Genomic DNA, 23,890 nt, shown 5'->3' with positions numbered 1-23,890 from the left:
TTTTGAGTTTCTATGTTGGGCTGTGGGAAAGCTCTAGCTGTATATTGGTTATTTATTCTTCAGGTGCAAAGCATTTATATTGTTAAAACACTTTACAGTACAGTATTTTATTTGTTTATTTTTTAACTTTTCACTATTATGTTATTCTTATACACTTTTCTAAGGTTCACATTTGTGTGACCATTTTTTTCTGTCATCTTTTTGCTGCTCTAAACATCTGAATTTCCCTATTGTGGGACAATAAAGGGATTTTCTATTCAAACAAAAAGACAGGCATGATTTTAAATTTCAGGGACAGTCTGAAGAAATAAAAAGCAGAAAATGAAGGAACTTGTACTCCTCATTAAACAGGGTCATGCACTCAGTGGCTGATATTTTCTTTCTCTTTAGTTGGGTTAAATGACAGCATGATGTATATAAGGGCAATAAGGGTGATATTTATTTTTCTTATTTTGTTTATGCTCATTCTTCTAATTAGAAGAGGTAAGAAGATGTAGAGGGAGCAGCTAAGCTATGTTTATATGTCGATTATAATATTTGTAAAGTATAAGCTATTTTCCTATTCAAAGTTATATAAAGTAGAAGAATCTGGGGAGCTCCACCCACTTCTATCAGCCTGGGTAAATAATGGAAACACCTCTGCTAATCACGCTATGAGGGTCAAAGCCTCCATATAATTTTATCAGCAGCTCTAATGACGAAGTTTTCCAAACTTCTAGTGAACTATAAGGACTCTTTTTCTGCTATATTTAAGGTCTTATATATTGCACTTCCTTGTTTTTTTAAGCCAACCAGGAGGGTATTATTGCCTCCCCCTGTCTCTGCTGAAGACAGCTCCTCCCTCAGCATGATGCTGATCATTCCGTGTTCTCCTTATCTGTTCAGAGGAACTTCTTCTAAACATTTGCTGTGATTCCTACTTGACTTATGACAGACTGTAAACGGCCCTTTTTATGGCTTCATTTCAAAGGTTGATTTGTTTTGGCGCTCCTCCATTAATGCCTGGTTTCACAGTTGTAAACGAAACCACCTTCCATCGAATTTATTTATTGCTTTTTTGTGTTCTGTCTCAGAAAATTGTAATTAAATGCAATGCAAAGGTTTAAAATATGACAGATTGTCCAAAAGGTCCAGGGAGGTAAACAAGTTTGCACTGCTTTTTCCATGAGTGGCGATTAAACAAAGCTTTCTGTCTTGTTGTTTCATTTGAGGCAAAATCCGGAGGGTCCTATTTTTAATGGACACTTTAAAATGACAGGTGCTAAGAGCAGTTATTCCTCATTAATCTCTTTAGTTTTTTTTTTATTATTTCTAAAGCTTTTCCTGTGTTTCTGTCCCCGCAGTGTTGTGTGCTGACAGAGTGGGCCAGATGACGAAGACCTACAGCGACGTCGATGCCGTCACCAGACTACTGGAAGAGGTCAGTGCTGAAAGCAATCTCTGTTAAAGGAGAATTTTTTTTTTTTTTTTACAGGGATTTTCAAGCCATTACCGTATTTTCCCTACTATAAGACGCTAGATTTTTTCCAATGCTTTTAACCATCCGGCTCATTAGAAGGTGCCTCTTTTCTGTAGGTTTTTCCTAACCGCCACAGGAGCAGTAGAAGTTGGAAATCAAAGAATAAGGGGCTAATTTTCCTTTGGCACAAGAACATGGTAGCAGCAGGCACAACAGAGAACAAATGTCCCCAATTAGCACATTTTGACATTTATTTGCTGCATTACAGCTGCCAAACCAATGAAGAGACTGGGCTCAACTCCTGCAGAGCTGAAATAAAGAGCTGACGAAGCCCCATCTTTTAGTTAAAGCTCTTACTGCTGCGAGCTAACAAGCTAACAGGATCTAGCATTTTTCTGTGTCTCTACTCCAGGGGCTATATGTAGAGCTCCCCCTATAGGTTTGGTGGGAGACAGTTTAGTAGATATCAGCGGCTTATAGCCCGGCGCAGCTTCTATGGACATTTTGGGTTTTTCCCAAAACTTATGTGGGCATGGCTTATTGTGAGGCGCACTCTATAGTCTGGAAAATACATTAAGTTGAAATCTGATGCGTTGGTTTAAAACAGGATTTTTAGTAGAACCGAATCGCTGAACATGTTGCCTGGCTGATTTATACTTTGAAAATAATTTGGTGTTGCGGGGAACGCAGAGCATCCCCGCCCCCTCCGCAGACACTCTGCTGCACCTCTCCCGAATTGTAGGTGACCGCAGACAGGAGGCCTCTGATTGGTCAAATCTACATCTGCTCTACACTATGCGTATTTCCTGTTTGGTACCTTAATGACTTGTTTTGTTTGTATGACCGCGATAGCGGAAAACAACTGGTGAAGATAGACCAGTTAGAAGAGCGAGGTGCGCGAGAACGCTCGGACCCTTTTTCCACCTGGATCCCCGCTATTTTTCACCCTCACGTCCCTCTGTTGTCGGACAATCTTGCCCCAATTTCCTCACCGCCTCAGCCGTATCTAGACCAACAGCTCATTTGTGATTTTCCCCGTTTGCGTTGTGGCATGGAATAAACGTAGCGCAGACCACGCTTCAATATTGAACATATGAAATGTCTGTTATACCTGCGACAAGCTCACTGCGACACACTGCTGCGGGAGTATAACCAGCCCTTAAGGTTGATTTTTTTTTTTTTTTTTATGTAATTCATCACCTGCTGCTCATAGACAAACAAGAACCTAAAGTAGGACACTGAGAGACAAAAGTGTCTGCAAAACTGAATGGTTGCAGTATCAAATTAAACCAGAGATTTGACAGACAGATTGGAATGCAGGTTATTTTTCCCTCTACTAAGCTCTGGTGTTACCATAATTGTTTCTTTCTGTTCTTCATTTCCACATTGCCTTTGTGTTGTGAGCTATTTTTATTGCCAAGAATCAAAGTGTTTGTTGTTAGCAGGCCCAGCCTGGTTTCCAGAGGTGAATAAACCCATTATGTTTGTACAGGGTTGACTAAGAGCAGCTTTTTCTGCTGCACCGATATGTTTGTTCATCCAACAGTGCTGCAGTTATTGGCGTTCCCAGTGTTAGGATTGGTTTAAAAAATAAATCACAAGATAAAAGGTTTTCTACAGAAGAGGATTAGGGCCACTGAAAAAAAAAGTTAACTGATTTTTAAATTTTATTTCAGTTAACATGGGGAATTCTGACTTTAATCTCAGAATTCTGACTTTAATCTCAGAATTCTGACTTTTTCCTCAGAATTCTGACTTTAATCTCAGAATTCTGACTTTTTTCTCAGAATTCTGACTTTTTCCTCAGAATTCTGACTTTAATCTCAGAATTTAGACTTTTTCCTCAGAATTCTGACTTTAATCTCAGAATTTTGGATTTTAATGTAGATGGGCACCATGAAGGAAGAGATGTGGGAGCACTCAGCTTCACTGACAAAGATGTGATTTCTTTGAGGTGGCCAGTGACACATTGGAGGAAAGTGATGGAATTAGGCAACATTTTACGTGCCCAAGGGGTCCCCTCATTAATGGAGGAGCAGAAGGTCATTAAAACAAAAGAGCTAGTCTCTAAAACAGACATGTCTATGGCTTGATGCCAACATGTTTATCTGTCAGAATTCTGAGAAAAAAGTCAGAATTCTGAGAAATAGGTCAGAACTCTGACTTTAAACCGAGTTTTCCGTAGTTTTCTTATTGAATTATTGTATTAGGTTGACAGAAAATCAACACCCCCCCCCCCAATGGTTGGATATCCTTAATGCTTTTTAATTTAAAAACGAAGAATTTCATGTCTAATTATACTGCAATAACAGGAGAGTTTAACGTTTTGATGAGGCAGTAATGATTTAATCAAATTTTGCATTAAAATCATGCAGCAGGACAGACTTGGTAGTTCTATGTTATTAGGAATCAAACAGACTTATTTTTAACACAAATATCCTACATTCAGTATCTCCATGGCAGCACTGATTAACAGTTAATAATAACCCATCATGTGGTGATTTTAGAGGGAAAACACTTTTGGAGAAAGATGGAAACTGGAATTGGTTTGTGTGGTTGAACCATCAGCCAGTTATAGCTCAGGAGAGGGTAGGGATGCTGAGGAATATGGAGTCATCTCACTTTACAGGTCAGAACCATCCAGAGCGGACTTTTAGCCTACAGAGTAAGACTCTGAGCCGGAGGGTGATGGCTAAAACAACCGCAGCAGAAAATAAAAGACAGGGAAACATGGCCTGCTTTGCCTCTGCTACAGATAGTATAACCAGTTATTTATAGATACAAATAAGTATATAATATTTTAACTAAATACCACTTTCAAATAAGTTCTTCATCACTGTTACAGGAATTTATCTACTATATTCTTAAAGTTATAGATGGCAATTCCATACGTCCTTCACTGCCAGGGTTGTTTTCAGCCCAAAAACAACATGAAACACCTCAATAAAATTCCTTCTGTTAAAACCACAAACTATAAAACACCCCTAATGCAGAACGTAGAGTCACATTATTACTACGAAGCTAGTCTCTGTTTCAGTATTACAAAAGCTAAGAACAATCATCTTGAACTGCAGCCATCTACAATTTTTACCTAATACTTCTAAAATTTCTAAAATTTCTCTTGCCTCAACATCTGGAAGTACAGTGCTGGGAGTGACATCAGCAGGTCCATAATAACCAGTGGCAGCAGTTACTGTATATGGGTCATGCTCTCTACCCCCTTACTTTCGTTTTCACCTCGTTAGGATTGCTACCTGTTGTTAGTTCTGTAAAGATAAGTAGATATTATTGTATAAAAATATGTTTAGTAGCTATTTCTTAGTTTGTTGGTATGTTTATATTACAGGTTTACAACTAATGGTATTCGATTTGTCATCGTATTATTTAATAAGGAACCAAAAGGAGTCTAACTGTTACTGACAAGATATCTGTTGGTGGATACTAGTGTTTTGAGAAATAGAGAAGAGACTCGAGTTGTTTCCTCCAGACTTTCCTGACAAATCATCACGAAAATGGGGAATGTACTAAGCAGACGAGCTAGATTTGTAAATCTGGACAAGAATAGCTGCTCACAGTTTTTTTTTTTTTTTTTTTTCCGAACCACCAAGCTGCTCTTTCAATGAGGGAAAAAAATATAAAACATGTCCTTTTCAAAATGTTCCAAGCGCACAAGAGACACCGTGGAGTTCTCCAACTTCTTCCCATCTCATCTGACCTGCTTCACTCACTTTGAAAACAGCTCAGCATCCATAGGAAACTGCGACACCATCCTTATGGGGATTAAAGAAAAAAGCTACAACCAAACAATAAGGCAGAGCTATATAGTAAACCGTGAAAACTTCATCAGTTTTCCATAACAAAACCACTGTTCCAGCTCTCAGTAATTTAAAGCTGTTTTACTCAGCTTTGGAGAACTTTATGACAATCGGATCTGTGTAGATAAAAAGTTTCTACCAAAAAAAAACAAATATAACTGAAAATTATAATTTATCATATTACAGACATAGACAGCATTAGTGGTACCTATAAAAATGGCGGATATGTATTCAACTCCAAACATTTCAAAGCGATACTGATGCTTTGTTCAGTAATTGTGTGGTTATGATACCTTTGCGTTGCTCTAATATTTACAGAAATGGCAATAAATATGATATGTGGGAAATAAGAGTTTAAACTGTTCATATTTTTTATTACATTTTTGACAATTGCTCTTCTTCAAAGTGCTTCCTGTGGTATAGTTTATCCAACTCACTCAGCTTGGGGTTTCCCTTTAAAAATGTCGAGATGTGATATTAAATGCTTTCCATCGTTTTTATGGACGGTCTGTAGTTAAAACAAGCTTTGTTGTTTGAGCAGAAAGAGCGGGACCTGGAGTTGGCGGCTCGCATCGGACAGTCGCTGCTGAAGAAGAACAAAGCTCTGAGTGATCGAAACGAACTGCTGGAGGAGCAGGTGGAGCACATACGGGAGGAGGTACAAAGTTTTTATAGCTTTAGCCCACCTTAGATCTTATGTTTAGAGATCATAAAGCAGTTTCCTCTTCAGTGTTTTACCCTTATGAGTATTTAAACTTCATGACAAACTGTCATGTTACTGATATGGCATGCAGCCAATTTTTTTTTGCCTGAATCTCTGAGTTTTTTGCTATATTTCCCTGGTTATGAAAATTACCGCCACCCTGTGTTTTCAGTTAGAGCACCATACCAATGTTGGCGTCATTATATTCTCCAAATCAGCTTGTTTTATTTTCCTTTCTGTGTTCTTTGTTCAGCATTTGTCTAAATGTTCTCATCCAGGTGTCTCAGCTACGTCATGACCTATCCATGAAGGATGAGTTACTGCAGTTCTACACAAATGCAGCTGAGGAAAGCGAGGGGGAGTCCAACACCTCCACACCGTAAGCCTCCTTTTAGTCTCATTACATCATCCATCAGTGGGATCAGCTCTGTCAGCATTAAGCTGTGGTGTTGATTTTCCCTCCAACACAAACAAATCCGCTTCAAAAAGCAATTAGCTTTTCAATAAAAGAAATTATCTTGCTTATAAGGAGCTTTATTAGAGGATATATATTTAGGGATATTAAGATAAACATTAAACCATTGGTGTATTTACAGGGTGCGTCAGAGTGAACCTAATGTGTCGACCCCAACTTTGTTTCCTCTGGACTCCCTGCAGAAGAAACTCAAAGATTTGGAAGAAGAGAACAAATCACTGCGATCCGTGGTACGTATTAGCTAAGCTTCCGCTGCTAAAATAGTTAATTATATAGTTCTACCTACATCCACATTAATACTTGGTTAAACGTCCCACAGTAAGTTAAAGCAGGACAAACCTGCTCCTCAGGCATCACTGCCTTGCATCTTTTAGATGTCTCCATGTTGCAGCACACCTGATTGAAAGGATTGCATGACATCCTCAGCTGGCATTAAGTGTTTCAGAAGCCTGTTAATCAATCTTGAATATGAGTCAAGTGTTTGACTGCGTGGGGAAATCTAAAACACGCTGGGCAGTGGTACTAGAGGACCAGAATTGAGAACCACTGAGTTAAAGATGGACCAAACTTTTTAAATTTTATTTTTAAGCTTTTGTTGTCTCCAAATAAGGATTTATGTAGATGCAAGACGTATTTTACAAGAGGCAGTATCACAAAAACACTGATTTAATTGTAAAACATGAAATCTGTGACAATCCAACTATAAAAACTTTAACTTCATACTTTAAAAAACACAGAAGACAAAAAGAGTCAAAGACCATAACTTTTTTTTAAGAAAGTTAACCCTTTGAGAAGATATTAAATTTTTTTTAAGAAGCTTCTTATGACATAAGGAGTTCTGTTGTTTAGTCTGACACCAATGAGAACTTAAGTCAGCACAATGCTGCCACCACCATGCTCAATAGTTTTTAAGTTTCTTTTGGTATGAAAGGCTTCAAACAGCCATGGCTCCTTTTTCTCATCCAACCTTTCTCCACAAGGCATCTGGGTGGTCTGCAAGGCAGCTGTGGAGATAGGTAAAGAATAGATTTCAGAGTATTTCAGAGCAATACAGATGTATTTCCCCCAATAAATCTGTATTGGAGAACCAATGCTGGTTTCAATGTCTGCGATTTGCAATGTGCGCAAAACTATATTGATATTATGCTAAATAGGCTAGTTTTCCCTATTGCAGTGTTTCCAATGAATAAGAAATACAATTAAGTTTAAAGTTCATGCTCTTGAAAACAACAATGCTCATCGTTTTCATTGTTGCGAACGAAATGTAAAAAATAATTCTTTTTTTCCCCCAGCTTTTATTGTCATTACACTGTCACAAGTACATAGCAACGAAATTCACTCTTTTTAACCCATCCCTTTGGGGAGCAGTGGGCTGCCATCTTGGGGCGCCTGGGGAGCAGTGGGATAAGGGTCTTTGCTCTGGGAGCGAGAGTGGAAGTCTGTGATAGTAGGTATTTACCTCACAACATTCCAAGCCCTATGCCCTAACCACAAGGCCGCCACTACCACCAAACGCTCAGCCTCCTTTAAGTCCTTTAAGTACTCCTGGTGTCTTCTCCGTATTAGAAGGCAGTGCGGTCCAGTTGTAGATCACGTGACCTGTGTGTTGTGGAAAGAGGTTTTCCAAGTCCAGGTTTGCGAAGTAGAATCATTCTGATGCGACCAAGAAGCCACCCAATCAGAGCGTAGAAACTTTTATAAAAAAATAATGTGAGGTCCATTTTTATTGTTCCCTTTATCAGATTTATTTTCCTCATTGCAATTTGTGCAGTTTGATGGTGCAGTGCAAAACTTTATGAAAATGAGTAAAGATTTCTTAAGATAAGTGTATTTACCCTTAATTTGAGTGGGAATAAAGGATGATCTGCCAATGGAATGAGCAGTTTTACCACTGGAATAAGGAAAATTAGATATTATGCACTTAAAGTAAGAAACTGCAGTGGTTTTTTTTTTCTTATCTTACATATAAATTGTCTTATTCCAATGGCAAAGTGTCTCACTTGCCTGCTCAATTAAAGAAATCTAACTAATGTGAACAAAAACATGGCTTTTGCTGCATCCTCCACGGTTAAGATGGACATGAACCCATCTTGGTTCCAATTTTAGGAGTTTGGCACAAATGCTTTAAAAAAAAAAAAATAATAGTTTTCAAATATCCATGTAAAGTTTGCACATGTAGAGTTTTGACAGAAACCAAATCGCCTAAAACTCTGCAGAATCGAGTTGAAGCCATTTGATCAAATATTAGTGCAGTGTGTGGATATATGAAACCTTAGGCTAAAAATATCCACCCTGTGTCAATTTGAGTAAAAAGCGATTCAAACAAAAACAGAAAAGTTGTTTATTATGAACATTCAGACCTTGGGGAAAAAAAGTATTTTAATCCATTGTTGAGGTTCAAAATGTTAATACGTTATTCTCTATGTATTAAATAAACCCTTGTATTACTTTTTTTTGGAAGATAATTACTGATAAACCTGTTAACGACTTATTTTTATTAACGATTTATTTATTTATTTATCCTTCCAGGCAAATCATTTGGAGACTGAAACCATCTCATATGAGGAGAAAGAGCAGCAGCTTGTCAGCGACTGCGTGAAAGAGCTCCGTGAGGGTTTCATTCATCTCTTTCTAATCTTATATCTTTGTTTCTTAGTCCGCCGGCTCTTATTCTTTCCTCTTTGAACTCTGCCAGGTGCTGCCAACCTGCAGATCTCCTCTCTGGCAGAAGAACTGGCCAGGAAGAGTGAGGACGCTTCCAGACAGCAGGAAGAGATCACACACCTCCTCTCTCAGATCGTGGACCTGCAGAAGAAAGCGAAGCTTGTATGGAAGGCTTTAAAAAAAAAAAGCTCCATAAGCAAATTTGACGGTAGATAAAGAGCTGTGTCCCGTGTTGTCTTTGGTGTTCACAGTATGCAGTTGAGAATGAAGAGCTGACGCAGCATCTGGGTGCAGCCAAGGACGCCCAGAGACAGCTCACCGCTGAGGTAACTGAAGGATCTTTGTTCTTATCAAATCATTTTCTTTCAAATAACATGTTTTTTTCTAATAGGAAATGAGACGTGCATATTTTAAAAGTTAAACAATGAGAACCTGTTTTTATTTACATACTATTTAAACCAACACAAAGACCAAAACCAACCTTCAGAAAATATAACTTCTGTGAATATACGTCGATCTCTGTCATGAGGGGGTATGATTCTCTTTCACCAACCCTAAACTACGTTTAGAAGGGTGGCAGTAAACCTGCTACACGAAAACAACTGCAAATGTGCAGACTCATTTACGGCATACGTCACTTCCCCTTCTCCATTTGTTATCCTGACGGAGGTCGATGCGACAAATTTCCCTAACGGACTATATATTGGTAGCCTAGTAAAGCCTAGTGTCTGCGGCACTGTCTGCGGTCACCTACAGTTTGGGAGAAGTGCAGCAGAGTGTCTGCGGAGGGGGCGGGGAACGCTTTTTTTTCACTGCGACACACGCAGCCAACCTAGTTTGGAAGTATAAATCTAACCTGACTCCGCCAGATGGATTTGCTCCTAATATCCATCTGGAAACCTTCTGAAGTGATTTTGGGAAGGGGCGAAAATACTGGTTAGCTGATTGGCCTATGTTGGTGATAGATGGGCCAAATAAACCAATCAGATCAACGAAGAATATGACTTACTAACAGCCAGGCTACTCTTGCCGAAACCAGTCGGGAGAAGAGTAAAAACATCTTTTCCTCTGAGAAAAGCCTCCAGAGCAGTGTTTTGCTCCTCTTTCAGTGAAGAAATACTCTGTAATTCCGATAAAACTTGCTCGATAGCCACGCTAACGCTAGTTTCATCGGCTGAAGCCGCCATGTTCTTTAGACTGAACTGTCGCGCTTCTCGTTGCGTCACACCTCAACCCGCCTCAAAGCCAACGCTGATTGGACGTTCGTTTGGTGAACAGCTCCAAATTTTCTTTAACGGAAAGTAGCCAGAATCATCTGCGAGTGAAACCTTGAAAGCTCGCGAGATCAGGATGGTCTCACGAGGCTAGTATAAATCAGCCTTAAGGACAATTTAGAAAAGATAAGATACCCACTGTGACACCATGTAGTCCACCATTAGAACATCTAGACTAAAATATATTTAAATATGATTATAATTATAATTTAATTATAATTTTTTTCATTTGATTTTAATGTTTTTAAGTCAAACAGAAACATGGTTAAAAAAAATAAAAATAGTCAAACCTGCTTAATTTTTTTTCTCCTTTCTCCTTGTGAAGCTGCGTGAGCTGCAGGATAAATATGCAGAATGTTTGGAGATCCTGCATGAAGCCCAGGAGGAGCTGAAGAACCTGAGGAATAAGACTCTCCCTCTCAGCACCCCGAGGCGTTTCCATACCCCGGGCTTGTTCCCAATGGTCAGTGCATGAGCCTCCACAGCTTTATGCAATTTAACAGTCTGCAGATTGCTTTATTATATTAGATTCTGTCACCTCCACAGCTGATTTAATATCCAACCTCTGGAACAATAGAATAAATGGTTTAATTTTCTTTTCTCAGGACTCCCTTGCGGCAGAAATCGAGGGCACTATGAGAAAAGAGCTTCAGATGGATGATCCAGATGTAGAGGAGCAGAGGTAACTTTAATTTTATCGTCCATCCTTCAATGATTTGTTCCTAGATCATTATTTTGATTTATTTTATAATAACTATATGATTTGATGTTGTCTCATATTGTTTTGTTTTTTTCCCAGACTGCACCCAAAGCGAGTTTTCCAGACGGTGAAAAACCTCAACCTGATGCGTCAGCAGCGCTCCTCTGGAGCCCCTTCCCCTCTCAACATCCCCGGCTCCAATCAGAACTCCTGCTTCACCTCAGGGCGCTCCAGCAGGGTTGGCACGCCTCGCTCCAACTCCATCTACGGGAGTGAAACGGGAAGTGGGATCATCCTGGACAACAGGACAAGCAGTATCCTGGAGGGTCCAGATGATGGGTGCGGGCAGCAGAGATTGCTGATTTCCACAGTTTGACATCAAAACAAATCCTAAAGAGTTTAGTTCCTTTTCTTTCTTATGTCTCTTTTTTTAGGTCGGAAGACTCCAACAAGCGTCCCCCTGGAACACCTGGGACCCCAGGCAGCAGGGACCTGGAGGCAGCTCTGCATCGCCTGTCCTTACGCCGCGACAACTACCTCTCAGAAAAAAGATTTTTTGAAGAAGAGAGGGAGAGAAAGCTGGCCTACCTGAGGAAGGAGGAGGAGAAAGGAGGGGTTGAAGGCAGCGGAGGCCCAGGAACCCCTACAGAGAGCCTGCTGTCGTTCTGCTCGCATCCCTCCTTTGGAAGCATCTGGTCGGGATATTCCATCACTGCCAGGTCCTACCTGCCTGAGAAGCTGCAGATTGTAAAGCCGCTAGAAGGTGATTATTATTATTTCCAAAGCCACAAGTCAACCGAACCTCTTGGAACGGATAAAGAAAAGGAAAACATCAGTTTTCAAAAAGTCTTCCCGAGTTCAAGTGAAAAAGAACATCACAAGCAGGAGCAGAGGCACGGCTACAGATATGTTTTCCTATACAGCCCAAACAGCCAGATGCAAATTAGTCCAACCCAGGCCGAGTATTTAATTTTTCATGACCAGAATGAGGCTCAAATATTCCTGAGTTCTTCACCGGATGCTAAGCTGCCAAGGAGCTCCAGTCTGTCGGAGCTCTGTAGCCTGTGGAGCTTACAGCTTCCCATCAGAGCTCCCCTGGCTCTAAGCAGAGTCCTGCTGAGGGCCTTAAAGCAGGAAGAAGGTAGTTTAAGCCCTCTGCACTCATTTTACTTCAGACACACACAGCCACGCTGCCTGTTTGAAGTATAGACGCCAGGAAGCTGACTGTCTGCGCAGTAACATTACAGGTCTGAAGGATGGGTAATGTCACATGATCTGTTTACTGTTTAAAGAAATTGATCTTAGCAATACAACGACCCAATCCCAATACACCCCCTACTTGCTACCACTATTCAATTCAGTTTATTTTGTTCTTCTTTGGGACTGTCTGCAGTGGAGGATCAGGCTGAGCTGATCATCTCCTGTAGTTTGCCAAGAGGCTAGCTCCATCCAGCAGTAGCCTATCATAGCCGCATCTCTCTGGCAGGCGTCTCCAATTTATTACTGTCCTACTCGCCCAGTGGTGCGTCGGTTCTCCTCCTTCTTTAGGTTCTTTAGCTCCGGAGAGGGGAACACCAGGCAGCCTCTTTCGTTTTCTGTTTCTCTCTCTGCCGGTGTTCTCGTACAGTTTTCCTGCTGCTCCGATCTGAGCTCTCACATCACCGCTGTTGTCCGCTAGAATCAGGTGAATCCAGGATACCAATGGATTTATGTCGCTTTCAAAAGAAAGAAAAAAAAAAAAAAACGTCAATCAGTAAAAATCCCTGTCCTCCATGTTTTCTGTATAATTTTCTCTTGCCCTTCTCCAGCAAGTCAGCATCTGTAATTTCTTGTTTTTAAGGGTTGATTCATACCCTCCCCCTCTCATTATGTCCTCTACCCCTACATGCAAAAAGCAATTGGGACACCACTACCCTCACTGGGATGCATAAAAATGTAGGGGTAGGGCTAAAAAGTAGGCCTAGGGGGTGTGTTGGGATTGAGCCAAATTGTCACATTTTGCACAACATGCATTAATTTGTAGGCTTGACTACAGTCAGGACTTGCATGAACCTCTAACCTTCCCTAAAGTTGTAGCTTGTAGCTTTGCAAAGCTAGGTTGTAAGCATACAAATAATATAAGATCACCCAGTTGATGTAATAATAATGTAATTGCAGTGCATGTTACTCTCATATTCATGTTTAACAGTATTACATCTGATAGTATTAGATCTTTAATGCATGAAATCACTTCTGCAAATATTTGAGGTTTATATGACTTTTATCTCCTTCACCTGGTGTTCAGAGCTGGAATTACAACCACATCAATATAAATTAAACTAATTGCCGCCATCTTAAATGTACAATAAATAGTGGGAAAAAAAGGCATTATAGCATCATCTATGGGAAGGAAAGCAAGTTTTTGTCTGTTCCAAAAGTGTTGTTTGTGTAGATGCCCTTTTTTTATCGCCTGACGTTTCTATATATACTGTAGGTAAAATTTAGAATAAGTTTCATTTGTTGTTGTTGTTGTCACTTTACACCATAAACTTAAAAGTTTTAATTGTGTTTTCATGACTAAATCACTTTGGAGATGGTAGAAAAAGATGTAAATATTGTAATTTCTTAACAAATCTGAATCACAGCTATTTTCTTTCTTAATCTGTCTCCCCTGAATAAATCTCATTTTAGTCAAGTCCCTTCAAATGTTCAGTTCAGTGCAGAGGTTGAACATAGCTCAATATTTCAGTGCATTATTTCAAACTCATGAACACACAAGTTCAACTCATTACACACAAGAACAAATCCAAGGTTTGAAAAAGAAGCTTATTGCCCCTGATATCACAACACTATATATATTCTGACTCCACCTCCGTTAGCTTTTATCTGCTCTCAGCTGAGGCATCAATCTCTCCTCCCCAAATATTTTGCCATTAAAGTTGTTTGAAAATTCTTTTAGATTTTATTTTTTCTGCTTTTCCAAAGCGTTGCATAAAACGGCTTCCTGCACTAAGATGGTTAAAGCACTTTTTATTTATGGTGGATATTACTCCCTACTAAACTCTGTGTATGACGCACGTCTCTATCACAGAACAATCCTGCCTTTAAGCTTATTGCCTTTTTCAGGATGTAGTTAGATGCAATAAATGTTATTTATAGCGATTCCTCTTAACGATAAATATATCACACACTGGCGCTTTCATTGAAAGCATGATGAGCTCATCTAATGGTGTGATGCTCACACTTTTAGCAACTATAGTTTGAAAATAACTAATCTGAGGTTTTAAAGACAACTTAAAATCTAGTTGAGCTCTTTCATTTCTTGTATTTTCAATATTTAATTGTACAATAGTTTTCAGTTTGCATGATTTTTTTTCATTAGTGATCATTGGTTTACTTTATTTTGGCAATTATTTCCTCGCTTACTTGTTCTAAAAGTTGCTCCAAATTGTTCCCCTAAGCAGATTGCACAGTTTTCATTACAATTGATATTTTTTACAAAGTCATTAATAAACATATTGAACTGGCTTGGCACCAGGAACAGCCATTGAGGTTCCCCGCACTTTATATTCATATTGTCTGATTTGTTTTGCTCAGCCTGCATGAATTGTAGTCTTTCAATTAAAAAGTTCTGTAACCACCATTTAATTATTCCTCTGATGCTGCAGTTATCCCATTTATTAAATGGAATATAATGATCAGTAGTATCAGAAGGTGAATTAGGATTCTTTATCAAATTCACTCGGTTAATGAACAATTAACTAGTGTAACTTAATGAGTGAATAAACGCTTTTATTTTGAAAAGCTGAAATGCTGCTAGATCTCCAATGAAAGGGTTTAGATCTAAATATGTTTGGATATCTTGGTGTTACTGTTCAGATCTTAGAGGAAAATCAGATGGAGGATCTAAAATTGACATCACAGCCGTCGTCTAACCGGTCTGACTGGACCTTAGCAGCTGTGCAAAGAAACAGACAAATCTCTGCGCTTAGATGTGTGTAGCTGGTAGAAACGTCAACTATTGGGAGGTAACCGTGGTTACGCGTCACATTTTAGAATATTATGTGCAGGGTTTATGATATTCATTTTATTTTTCAATTGGCAGATTGTTGTATTTTCGTCTAAAACGAAACAAATCCAGACAAAGTGAGCTGGAGTAGTTGTAGCGCACCAATCTATAAAAATGTTTCCTGGTGTTTATTGTTTAGAGACGCTGCAGGTGTTTTAGTTCTGTGTTCTTTCTCTGATTGTCCTCTTCATCATCACACATCTGCTCTTTCATTTCCAAAGCTGTCTAATTTTAACTGCATCTTTTATTCCTGTCTTTTCTTCTTATCCGATTGATTATTCCCAAACTTTCGCTGCTTTTCTCCACCTCTGTCACCTTTTGAGCTTTTCCATTTCTTTAATTCTCTCTGCCTCTGTTAAACTTCTTCTGTCTGTAAACACCTCTCTTAATAAAGTCTCATTTTCTCATCTTTAAACTCTTTTGTTGTTTGTTTTGAGTTGGCATTTCCCATTTTTCACATAAGGAAAAACACCCATTCAGTAAAGTAAGGGCAGAAAAGAGATATTTAGCTATTTAAAGCTAAATGAAAGGTTTTCAGTGTTTTAAAAAAGTTAAACCATGAAAACTTCATTTTCTTCTAAGGTTCAGGTTTGATGGATGAATATTTTTTTGCATTGTTATACATTTACAAGCATGTTTGACCATGAATATAAACAAATAACAGACTTAACAGCTGCTCTGTGATTTGACTGTTTTCAGATCTACATTTTAGTGAAATGGGCTTTAAATCTACAGCTTGTTATGTAAACAAGTCAGGAGCTATAGATTATAAACCCTATTTAACAGCTTTGTAGTTGACTTCAGGTTTTCCTTTCTTTTTCCATGCAGGTTCTGCTACCCTCCATGCGTGGCAGCAGCTGGCTCAGCCCCACATGGGGGCTCTGCTGGATCATCGGCCGGGCGTGGTCACAAAGGGCTTCCGCACCTTAGAGCAGGACCGGGAGCAGGACGAGAGCTGGCAGCTGGACCAGCCAGAGGAGGACGAGGCGTCATGTGACTCTCTTGCGGGCTTGTCAGGAGAGAGCTCTGCTGCGATAGGTTCACTACATTCTACCTCTGCTGACTCCCTCCGCTGTAACAGAGCTGCTGGCATTAAGGGAAACGGCCAATTAGAAGGAATGAACGGAGCAATCTGTGGCCTTAAAGAAGCAGCCGGAGGAAAAGATGGACATGTTGCAGGCACGCCCCTTCCCCTGTCCTGCTCTTCTCCTGTTCCGTCCTGTTCAGAGATCAACAGGCACACGGACCTCAAGGAGCTTCAGGCGCTGCAGCCGCCCACCATGGACCGCATGCCTGGTGAGGGTGCGTTTTAACCACAGTCATCCCTGAGAAATCCAGATATTTAATCTGGAGGATGTGGAGAAAAGAAGCAAAGGGAGGAGGAAGATGGGTGGGAGGGTGAAAGGAGGGAGGGGAAGGCTTTGACTGGACATTTCACATCTCTAGAGTGACAACCCATCCTGCATGATCACACTCACGTTCACTCCACCCAGGAGCAGAGCCTTGCCTACGCAGCCGTCCAGCTCCGTCCAGACAGAGTACTTTTCTTTTTTTTTTTACTTTCATTCTCTTTATACCTCTCACTTCCTCCTTTTATTACCTCCACTTTGCTTTTCTTCAAATCACTCAAACTTCCTCAGCGCTTTGCAAGTTTGTCTAAACGAATCTTTAAATTAAGGAAGTGTAGCTAAATACACATAATTATGATTGGTGTTGATTGGTCAGTGTAGCAGGTGGTGCAGAGATTCAGACGCATCATGTCTGCTCTGTTCTGCTGCCTGAAAAGAGGCATCAGGTGTTGAGTGCAGCTGTTCGAGTCACATGAATGCATGACTTCAAGAGCTGCTTGGAGCTAATTCAGGGGGCTGTGGTGGAGGGTGACCTCCAAACATGCTCAACCTGTTCCATGTTGAAGTAAATCCAGGCTTGTGTGACACAGAAATATTTGCATTTGTTTAAGATTGATTTTAATAGGAAAAAAAGCTGCATGGACTTCATTTTTTCTTTCTTGATTCATTCATTTTTTTATCCTTGCTTCAACCTATGCTTGGTTCAAAGAGTTAAATTCTGTTTTCTTTAAATTTGTTTGCTTTAAATCTTAGATAAGATTTAAAGGAGAAAATATGGTTAATAAGAAGCTGGTGGCCTAAATTGACTGATCTTTTTCCACCTTCTTTACATGTTTTATTTCTAACGGTGTTTATTTTTTGGTGCGTTTTGCACCATAACTAACAGAAATGATTTGTTCTCCCTCCACATGTTGTCTCAGCTCATTTCCCAGGAAAGTCTATGTCCCACACCAGCTCCACATACACCTTCACCACCTGCAGGATTCTCCACCCGTCTGATCAGCTGACCTCCGTGTCGCCCAGGTAACAAACACAGAATCTAAACTTTAAACAGCTTGGCATTAGCTGTGGTAATTGGTTTGTTGAGATTTATTTCCTGGAACCTTCATAGCGAATTACAGAATTTTTGGGTATTTTCAGAAGGAGATCACTCACAGGTGTCTGTGTCCCTGCTGTGCGATTGGCTTTGACAGGTCATGTGATGAGGAAGAGGAGCTGGATCTGTATCAAGTAGCCCTTATAGCAGAATTAGAGCAAACCCATTGAAAGCACCTCTCAGTGTGCAGATGGGTGAGAACCTGCATGGTTGTTCAGACCTAAAGACTTTGGGTGTGTTTGAACCTGAGTGACATCAGGGTTTGCCTCTAAGCTTGTTTTCTAATCTGTTCTTTTTGAGGTGGATACTGACAGTACTAAAAAAACATGCATGAAGACAAATAAATAGAGCTATAAAAAGCTCTTTGGACTTTAGCAGCCACCCCATTCAAAAGATTTATTATCAACTAAGTATCTCAACAAAAAGTCAGGAATTACTTTAAAGTCTTCCTGGTTGTTTTATTTTTTTACCCTTTGGAGCAAAAAGAGTAAAACTGATTAAAGAAAATAATTTTAAACAAGGATTAATAAGAAGGAATTATTTTCTTTAATCAGTCTTATACATATATATCTTAAAAAAAACAAAAAAACATTTTGAATTCCCTGCAAAAAAGTTTTTCACCAGAAGGTGGCGACATTACGCCAACTATGAAAGACAGCTTTATAACATCCTTTATATTTAATGAAGTTAAATAGCTGTATGGATACTATAACACTGATAAAATGGTGTTGAAATAAATGTCGCACAACTTTAAATAAACAATTGCTGACAAAGCACTTCCAGACCATTATTTTGAGATTTTGTTGCTCTCTTCTATGACTTGAAAAGGAAGCGTCTACATGTAAACTGACTGCTGCTGCAGTGGCTGAACACATGGAGGTGAAGAATCAAAGATAGACTTTATTCTAGCTAAAAAAAATCTATATTTAACTTTATAAGATCTAAAATAAATAGTGAAGGTGTTTTTAGGTGAGAATGCCCCTTTGTTAAACTCAGATAGTTTGCCAGGTGGTAACAGTTTTACTAAATAAGCCAAATGTTTTTCCAGAGAACTATTTTCCCTCATTAATGAGGATGTCTGCCCAACAGGGTGTGTTCAGTCAGACCGCTGTCAGGTTTACAGCTCTACTCCAGGCAGCACTAGTCCTCCTCACTCCAGAAAACTAGAGCACACTGACATCTGCTGTTGGAGGATTTCTTAGACTAATAAGCAATTTACCGTTTTACCAGATTAACACTGTTTTTACCGTCTACCTGAACTGTTTATTAATGATGTTGGTTTATTGAATGACCCCAGACTTCCGTCTTTGTGTCACTTCTGGTTGACTCTTGACTGTCAAATTTTAGCAAATAAATTCGTCCATTCTGGGTCACAATTGTCTATTTTTACGCCGTTAATTGAAGGGTAAAATACTGCCCAATTTTTCAATATTAATAGTCTTTTCCTACATTTTTGTTATTTGATGGGGAATTGTGTTACACTAAAATTAGGAAGGTAAAGTCCAGATATGGATACATGAACCTATGCTAACTATTTCTACGTAGCCATTTGAGCTTCTAGCCTAGAAAATAATAGTTGGTTTCTTTAGTTTCTAAGCCTACTTTGTTCAAGTTTCGATATCTAAGGATCCATCATGCTGTGACATAAATCGTACAGTTTTGACTAAAGCTGTCTTTTCGTGTTTTTTGCACGTATTGCCTGTCTAATACTAAATCTTTCTGATGCAGCATGTTGCAAACATGAACAACATTACTTTGTGTAAAGCTGAGCTTTAGAAAACACACAGAGTTTCCTTATAAATATACTAGCTATAGCGTCCTTTGCTTTTCTCTTTTCGTCATTTTGGCAGCTTGAACAAATCAGACTTGTTTTTTAAAGCCATAGTGAACCTATTGGAGAAGCTGTTGATTGTGAGCCGTTTTCAGCTTTAGTGAGTTATTTTCTGATGTGCTTGAATAAAAGAGATCCACTGATCAAAAGGTTTTATTCAAGTTTTTGGACAAGGTTTAAATGTTTTAATGGCTTACACAAAAAGGTCATGTAGATTTGCAGAAAGGACTGTTTTTAGAACTGTTTTTACTGCAGTGGCGTTTGTTGTTGTTGTTGTTGAAGCTAAAATTATTCTATTTATCAGACTATGAGAAATAGCTTCCAAGAGTCTTTTATTTGCAGACTGTAGATCATTTTTATCCAGAGTTTATTTGCTGACTGTTTCTGCTGCTGATTCAGAGATTCTGTTAAAACCAGCAGCTTTCTGAAACCTCCTGCATATAAAAATAATTCCTAGCATTGTGTTATTTTTTAGGCTGTGCCTGACTGAATCAAAGCTACTAAGTCATCATTGGATTACTTAAACTCAAGTCGATCTGTTTCTAATTTCAAGTGTTTTTTCATCTACTAACTATCTTTTCTACTTTTATCTCTTCTCTTTTCCAGCCCTGCCTTAGCTGTTTGTCAAAGTAGCTCTGCCATCGGCACTCCTTCCCACACCTCCTCTCCTGTACCATTCTCAGGCCCTCATACACCTTCCTACACCCCCTGCTGCACCCCACGCCGCCTCTCCCTATCGCTCTCCCTTGGCGAGTCCTCAACCAACCTGAGGGACTCCACTAAGACCACCAGCACCTCCCTAGGCCTTGTCCGCCTCCTGCGGGAGCATGGGATATCTGCCTCAGTGTATGACCCGTGCAGCTGGGACCGAGGGCTGCTGGGTGCCAGCAGTACTTCAACACCCACTGAAAGGGTGCAGGTGCAGAGGAGCGCAGCCAAGTCACAGGAGAAGGAGGTCGGACAGCTGGTGAAACGACCAGACACTCTGCTCCTTCAGCCCTCCACCCCCCCCAGCTCAGCCAAGCCAGAATCTGCCTCCTCTGCCACCGCGCGTCCTGCATTTCAGTTCAGCCCTTCGAAAGAGGATCCGCCGTATTACGATGCCTTCCTCGCTTCAAAGCCCGCCCGCACCATCCTGAGGGAAGTGTTGATGGATCTGGAGAGAGAGTATCACAGCGAGATGGATGAAGACTGCCAGAGCGACGTGACAAACCTCGGATTGGTGGACAAACTGAAGCGTTTCCGAACCCTTTCTCCTGTTTCTGCCTCCGGCTCCTCTGGAAGCGCTCTGCTGGCCCCCTTCAGTTCCAGCGGACTCGGGGGCGGGCTTCCAGGTTTAAATGCAGGACTAAGGAGGAACCGAAGCTATCCGGCCATGGTGGGAGCCAGTATGGCCATGAAGGACCCAGGCGGACCACCCTGCACACTCATCCCACAGACAATGCAAACATCACATTCACAAGATCCGGCGCAGTCAGAAGAAACGGGCAGAGTGCAAACACACCCCTCTGTAGTCAGGAAGTCCATCCACATACCGCAGACTCTACACGCCCTGGAACCAGCCACGCCACACACAATCATACAGAGACACAGCAGGGACGTAACAACACAGCGAGGGTCAGACTAGGACATGGTCGGAAACACTGTTAATGCCATTACCACATCAATACAAAGCCAAAAAGCATATTTATCACACACAGCTGACGGGTACAATCCCCCCTCAGACTCACCAAGAGCGTTCCTCAGACCCCCCCCACCCAACCCCAGCCACTAGTGTGAAAACTAGACTAAAGCGATGAAGTGAGGCATAAAGCCATTAGTGGCTGAAAGTGTTACACTGTGTGATTAAAGCACTGTCAGGCCAGGATAACGACAGAGTACGCTGCCTTCCTTTGTGTCATTATCGTATAATGTACTGTATATGCAATATGCTGTGGCATGTAAGATATTATTAAAGCCCCAATCTGGTGTACATTATGATGCAACTCAGTTTTAATCTGATCTATGTTCCTTAGAGATGCCAAACTGTATGGCTGATTTCTCATCTGTGGTTTTTGTAACGCTTTGACTCTTTTTTTGAGCTTATTTGCAAGCAGAGCTTATGCTATCTCTCTCTCTATCGGCCTTAATAAACTTAAATCTCCTTTTATGGCGTGAAAGTTTCCTGTTAAACAGTTTTTCTTCATCTAGTTGATTTTTCTTTAAAACACCACTGATGCTGAAACCAGCTAACTCTGATTGCTGTTCTCTGTGACGGCTTCCGCACTGAAGAGCGTTGTCAGCATAACACTAATGTTAATGTCTAATGCGTTTGAAAGTTACACTTAACGTCTTTTTACCTTTTTAATTATCTTATGTGCCCAGTTTGTCTTAAAAAATATATGAAATTCAAAAATCTCAAATCTAAAAGAAAAACATGTTTCAAATGTTTCATGAAAGCATTTAGGCATTTTTATTAGATCCTAAATGCTTGTATGTTCATTTATAACCATCGATATTAATAGATTTATCGCTCTGCAATGCCTTCTCCTTTTTTTTTCTTTTTTGATGAAATGAAATCCAGATTGGGGTTTTAAGATATCTTCCTCCTGTGACTGAATGTTCTTATGTGCCTAAAAACAAAAACACTGTATTTCGTTGGAATATGGGTTTGCATTTGTTGTCCTTAGTTGGTTTGTAATCATTTTTTGTTTCTTGTGCTGTGTGCAATACAGGAAGTGAGATTATTTGTGGAAATTCAATGGTTATGCTTCCAAATGTGTGTTCGTATTATTTTGGATGAACAGTATTTCTACCTTTTTTTTCCATTTAAGTCCTTGTTTTTGGTTACATGAGAAAAATAACCTGCTCATTTATCTTTATTTATGTCGGCGGTAAATGAAAACATTTCTGAATGTAGGCATTTGATCAATAAAATGGACACAGACATGGTAATCTAACAAAATGTGCATCTGCTCCTTCAGCACACCCAAAAACAGACTTGCACTAAAAGCCAAAGGTAAAGTCCGTTTGCACCATGTTGTTTTTTTTGTTTTTTTTTTTACCTTTATTGGTTCTATCTTTCAATATTGTTCACCTTTTGTCTCTTAATATGCACATTTTTTACTGTTTGGATCAAACATGGAATGGAATCTAAATGTAACCTCTAATCTTTGCGCTCCTGTTTAATCCTTGGAGCAGAAATATCCTGGTGGAGTAACAGAAAGCTCTGATTAAATTATCCATCAAGCCCAATTCTGTGTTATTAAGCCTAAAGAGAAGCAAATGATACAGAAATGTTTCTAGTACTGTACATAAAACAGCCTCAGTATTGATGTGTTGACTTTTCAACACATCAGTACTGAGGCTGTTGGGGTTTCACTGCTTACTCTGGGTCAGGACGCTGCATGTGGACCAAGACGTTGAAATTAAGAGGGATTAACCTTTTTTTTTCCTCTTATAAGAGTCAAACAAGTTAAATTTGCACGTTTAATTGAAGGTTGTTTCTGATTTTGCTTATTTTTTTGTCAGATTGACCTTTTCTGGTTAAATACTTCTTTCAGTAGTGGTTTTCAGACTTATTTCTCTTGCCAATGGCGACATTGATTTTTCCATTTCTGCCTTTGACTTCACGGCAGCAGCACATTTTGTTAAGATGCAAAAGAAAAGCAGTATTTCAGAAGTGAAGAAGCAAGCGGTAATGTTGGCGTGACTGAGGGTGTCAGATTGTGCCACATCATCTGAATGTAAGTTATTGTTCATCTCCAAGGGCCATTGTACAGTATGATGGTTAGATTTTTGATTTAGTCCATTATTGTAAATATATGCAATGTCAAATACATGTCAAATTTTGAACTATATATAAAGTATGTAAAAAATGTAATAAAAGTGAATAGTCTATTTAGGATAATAGGGGAATATGTTCTAGACAGATAGTGCTGGGTTCTATTTTATAAAACATGTAAAACTGTCAGTAAAATACAAAATAAAGACTCCATTATTGTCTTTCATTTGTTTTGTCTGATTTGCTGCTCCGCCCTGCAAATGTTCACATTTCTACACAGAAAGGTAGTAAATAACATGCATACTGTGTTGAAGCAGCTGACATTGGTCACCAACAGTAAACCAACTAAAGGAAGAAAGGGGAATATTGACTGGGACTGATGAGACCATTTAATGAAAATACTTTGAGTGAAGCTGATGAAGATATTCAGTCATCCAGGTCATAGTCATTCCGTAAAAGTTAAAAAAAATATCCAAGATTTAAAGATGTTTCGCCACCTCTCCAGGAAGCTTTCTCACATTTGAATTGAGAAAGCTTCCTGGAGAGGTGGTGAAAAGTCTTCAAATCTTGGAAACGAAGTTCAGTGGATATTTTTTGAACTTTTACGGAATTTTAAACTATTATTCTCACAAATTGATGACTAAGATGTTTGAATTATCAGTTTATAAAGTTACCCCTCACAATTCAAGTATATTTTTGTTTGTAATTAAATA

General features: G+C 39.6%; 1 protein-coding gene across 6 annotated transcripts in view; it reads left to right on the top strand.

The window, feature by feature from the left end:
- Positions 1-23,406, top strand: part of LOC107097733 (trafficking kinesin-binding protein 1-like) — a 49,958-nt gene extending 26,552 nt beyond the window's left edge. For 4 of the 6 annotated variants that reach the window (XM_015395005.1, XM_015395008.1, XM_015395009.1 and 1 more), the window contains 14 exons: positions 1,344-1,420; positions 5,816-5,932; positions 6,256-6,356; positions 6,574-6,682; positions 8,982-9,060; positions 9,148-9,278; positions 9,368-9,442; positions 10,716-10,853; positions 10,996-11,072; positions 11,190-11,429; positions 11,525-11,853; positions 15,967-16,440; positions 17,408-17,510; positions 20,021-23,406. In XM_015395005.1, coding sequence (XP_015250491.1) covers positions 1,344-1,420; positions 5,816-5,932; positions 6,256-6,356; positions 6,574-6,682; positions 8,982-9,060; positions 9,148-9,278; positions 9,368-9,442; positions 10,716-10,853; positions 10,996-11,072; positions 11,190-11,429; positions 11,525-11,853; positions 15,967-16,440; positions 17,408-17,510; positions 20,021-21,041 — 3,071 coding nt within the window. In that variant the 3' untranslated portion in view covers positions 21,042-23,406. The remainder of the gene's footprint in view (positions 1-1,343; positions 1,421-5,815; positions 5,933-6,255; positions 6,357-6,573; positions 6,683-8,981; positions 9,061-9,147; positions 9,279-9,367; positions 9,443-10,715; positions 10,854-10,995; positions 11,073-11,189; positions 11,430-11,524; positions 11,854-15,966; positions 16,441-17,407; positions 17,511-20,020) is intronic. The other 2 variants (XM_015395007.1, XM_015395004.1) reach the window with 1 other exon arrangement.
- The last annotated feature ends 484 nt before the right edge of the window (positions 23,407-23,890 follow it).

The sequence above is a fragment of the Cyprinodon variegatus genome, unplaced genomic scaffold (assembly GCF_000732505.1).
Source record: "Cyprinodon variegatus isolate N-32 unplaced genomic scaffold, C_variegatus-1.0 Scaffold718, whole genome shotgun sequence".
In the NCBI taxonomy this organism is placed as follows: Eukaryota; Metazoa; Chordata; class Actinopteri; order Cyprinodontiformes; family Cyprinodontidae; genus Cyprinodon; species Cyprinodon variegatus.
The sequence above is the reverse complement of the archived record's forward strand: the minus strand, read 5'-3'. Positions and strand labels throughout refer to the sequence as shown.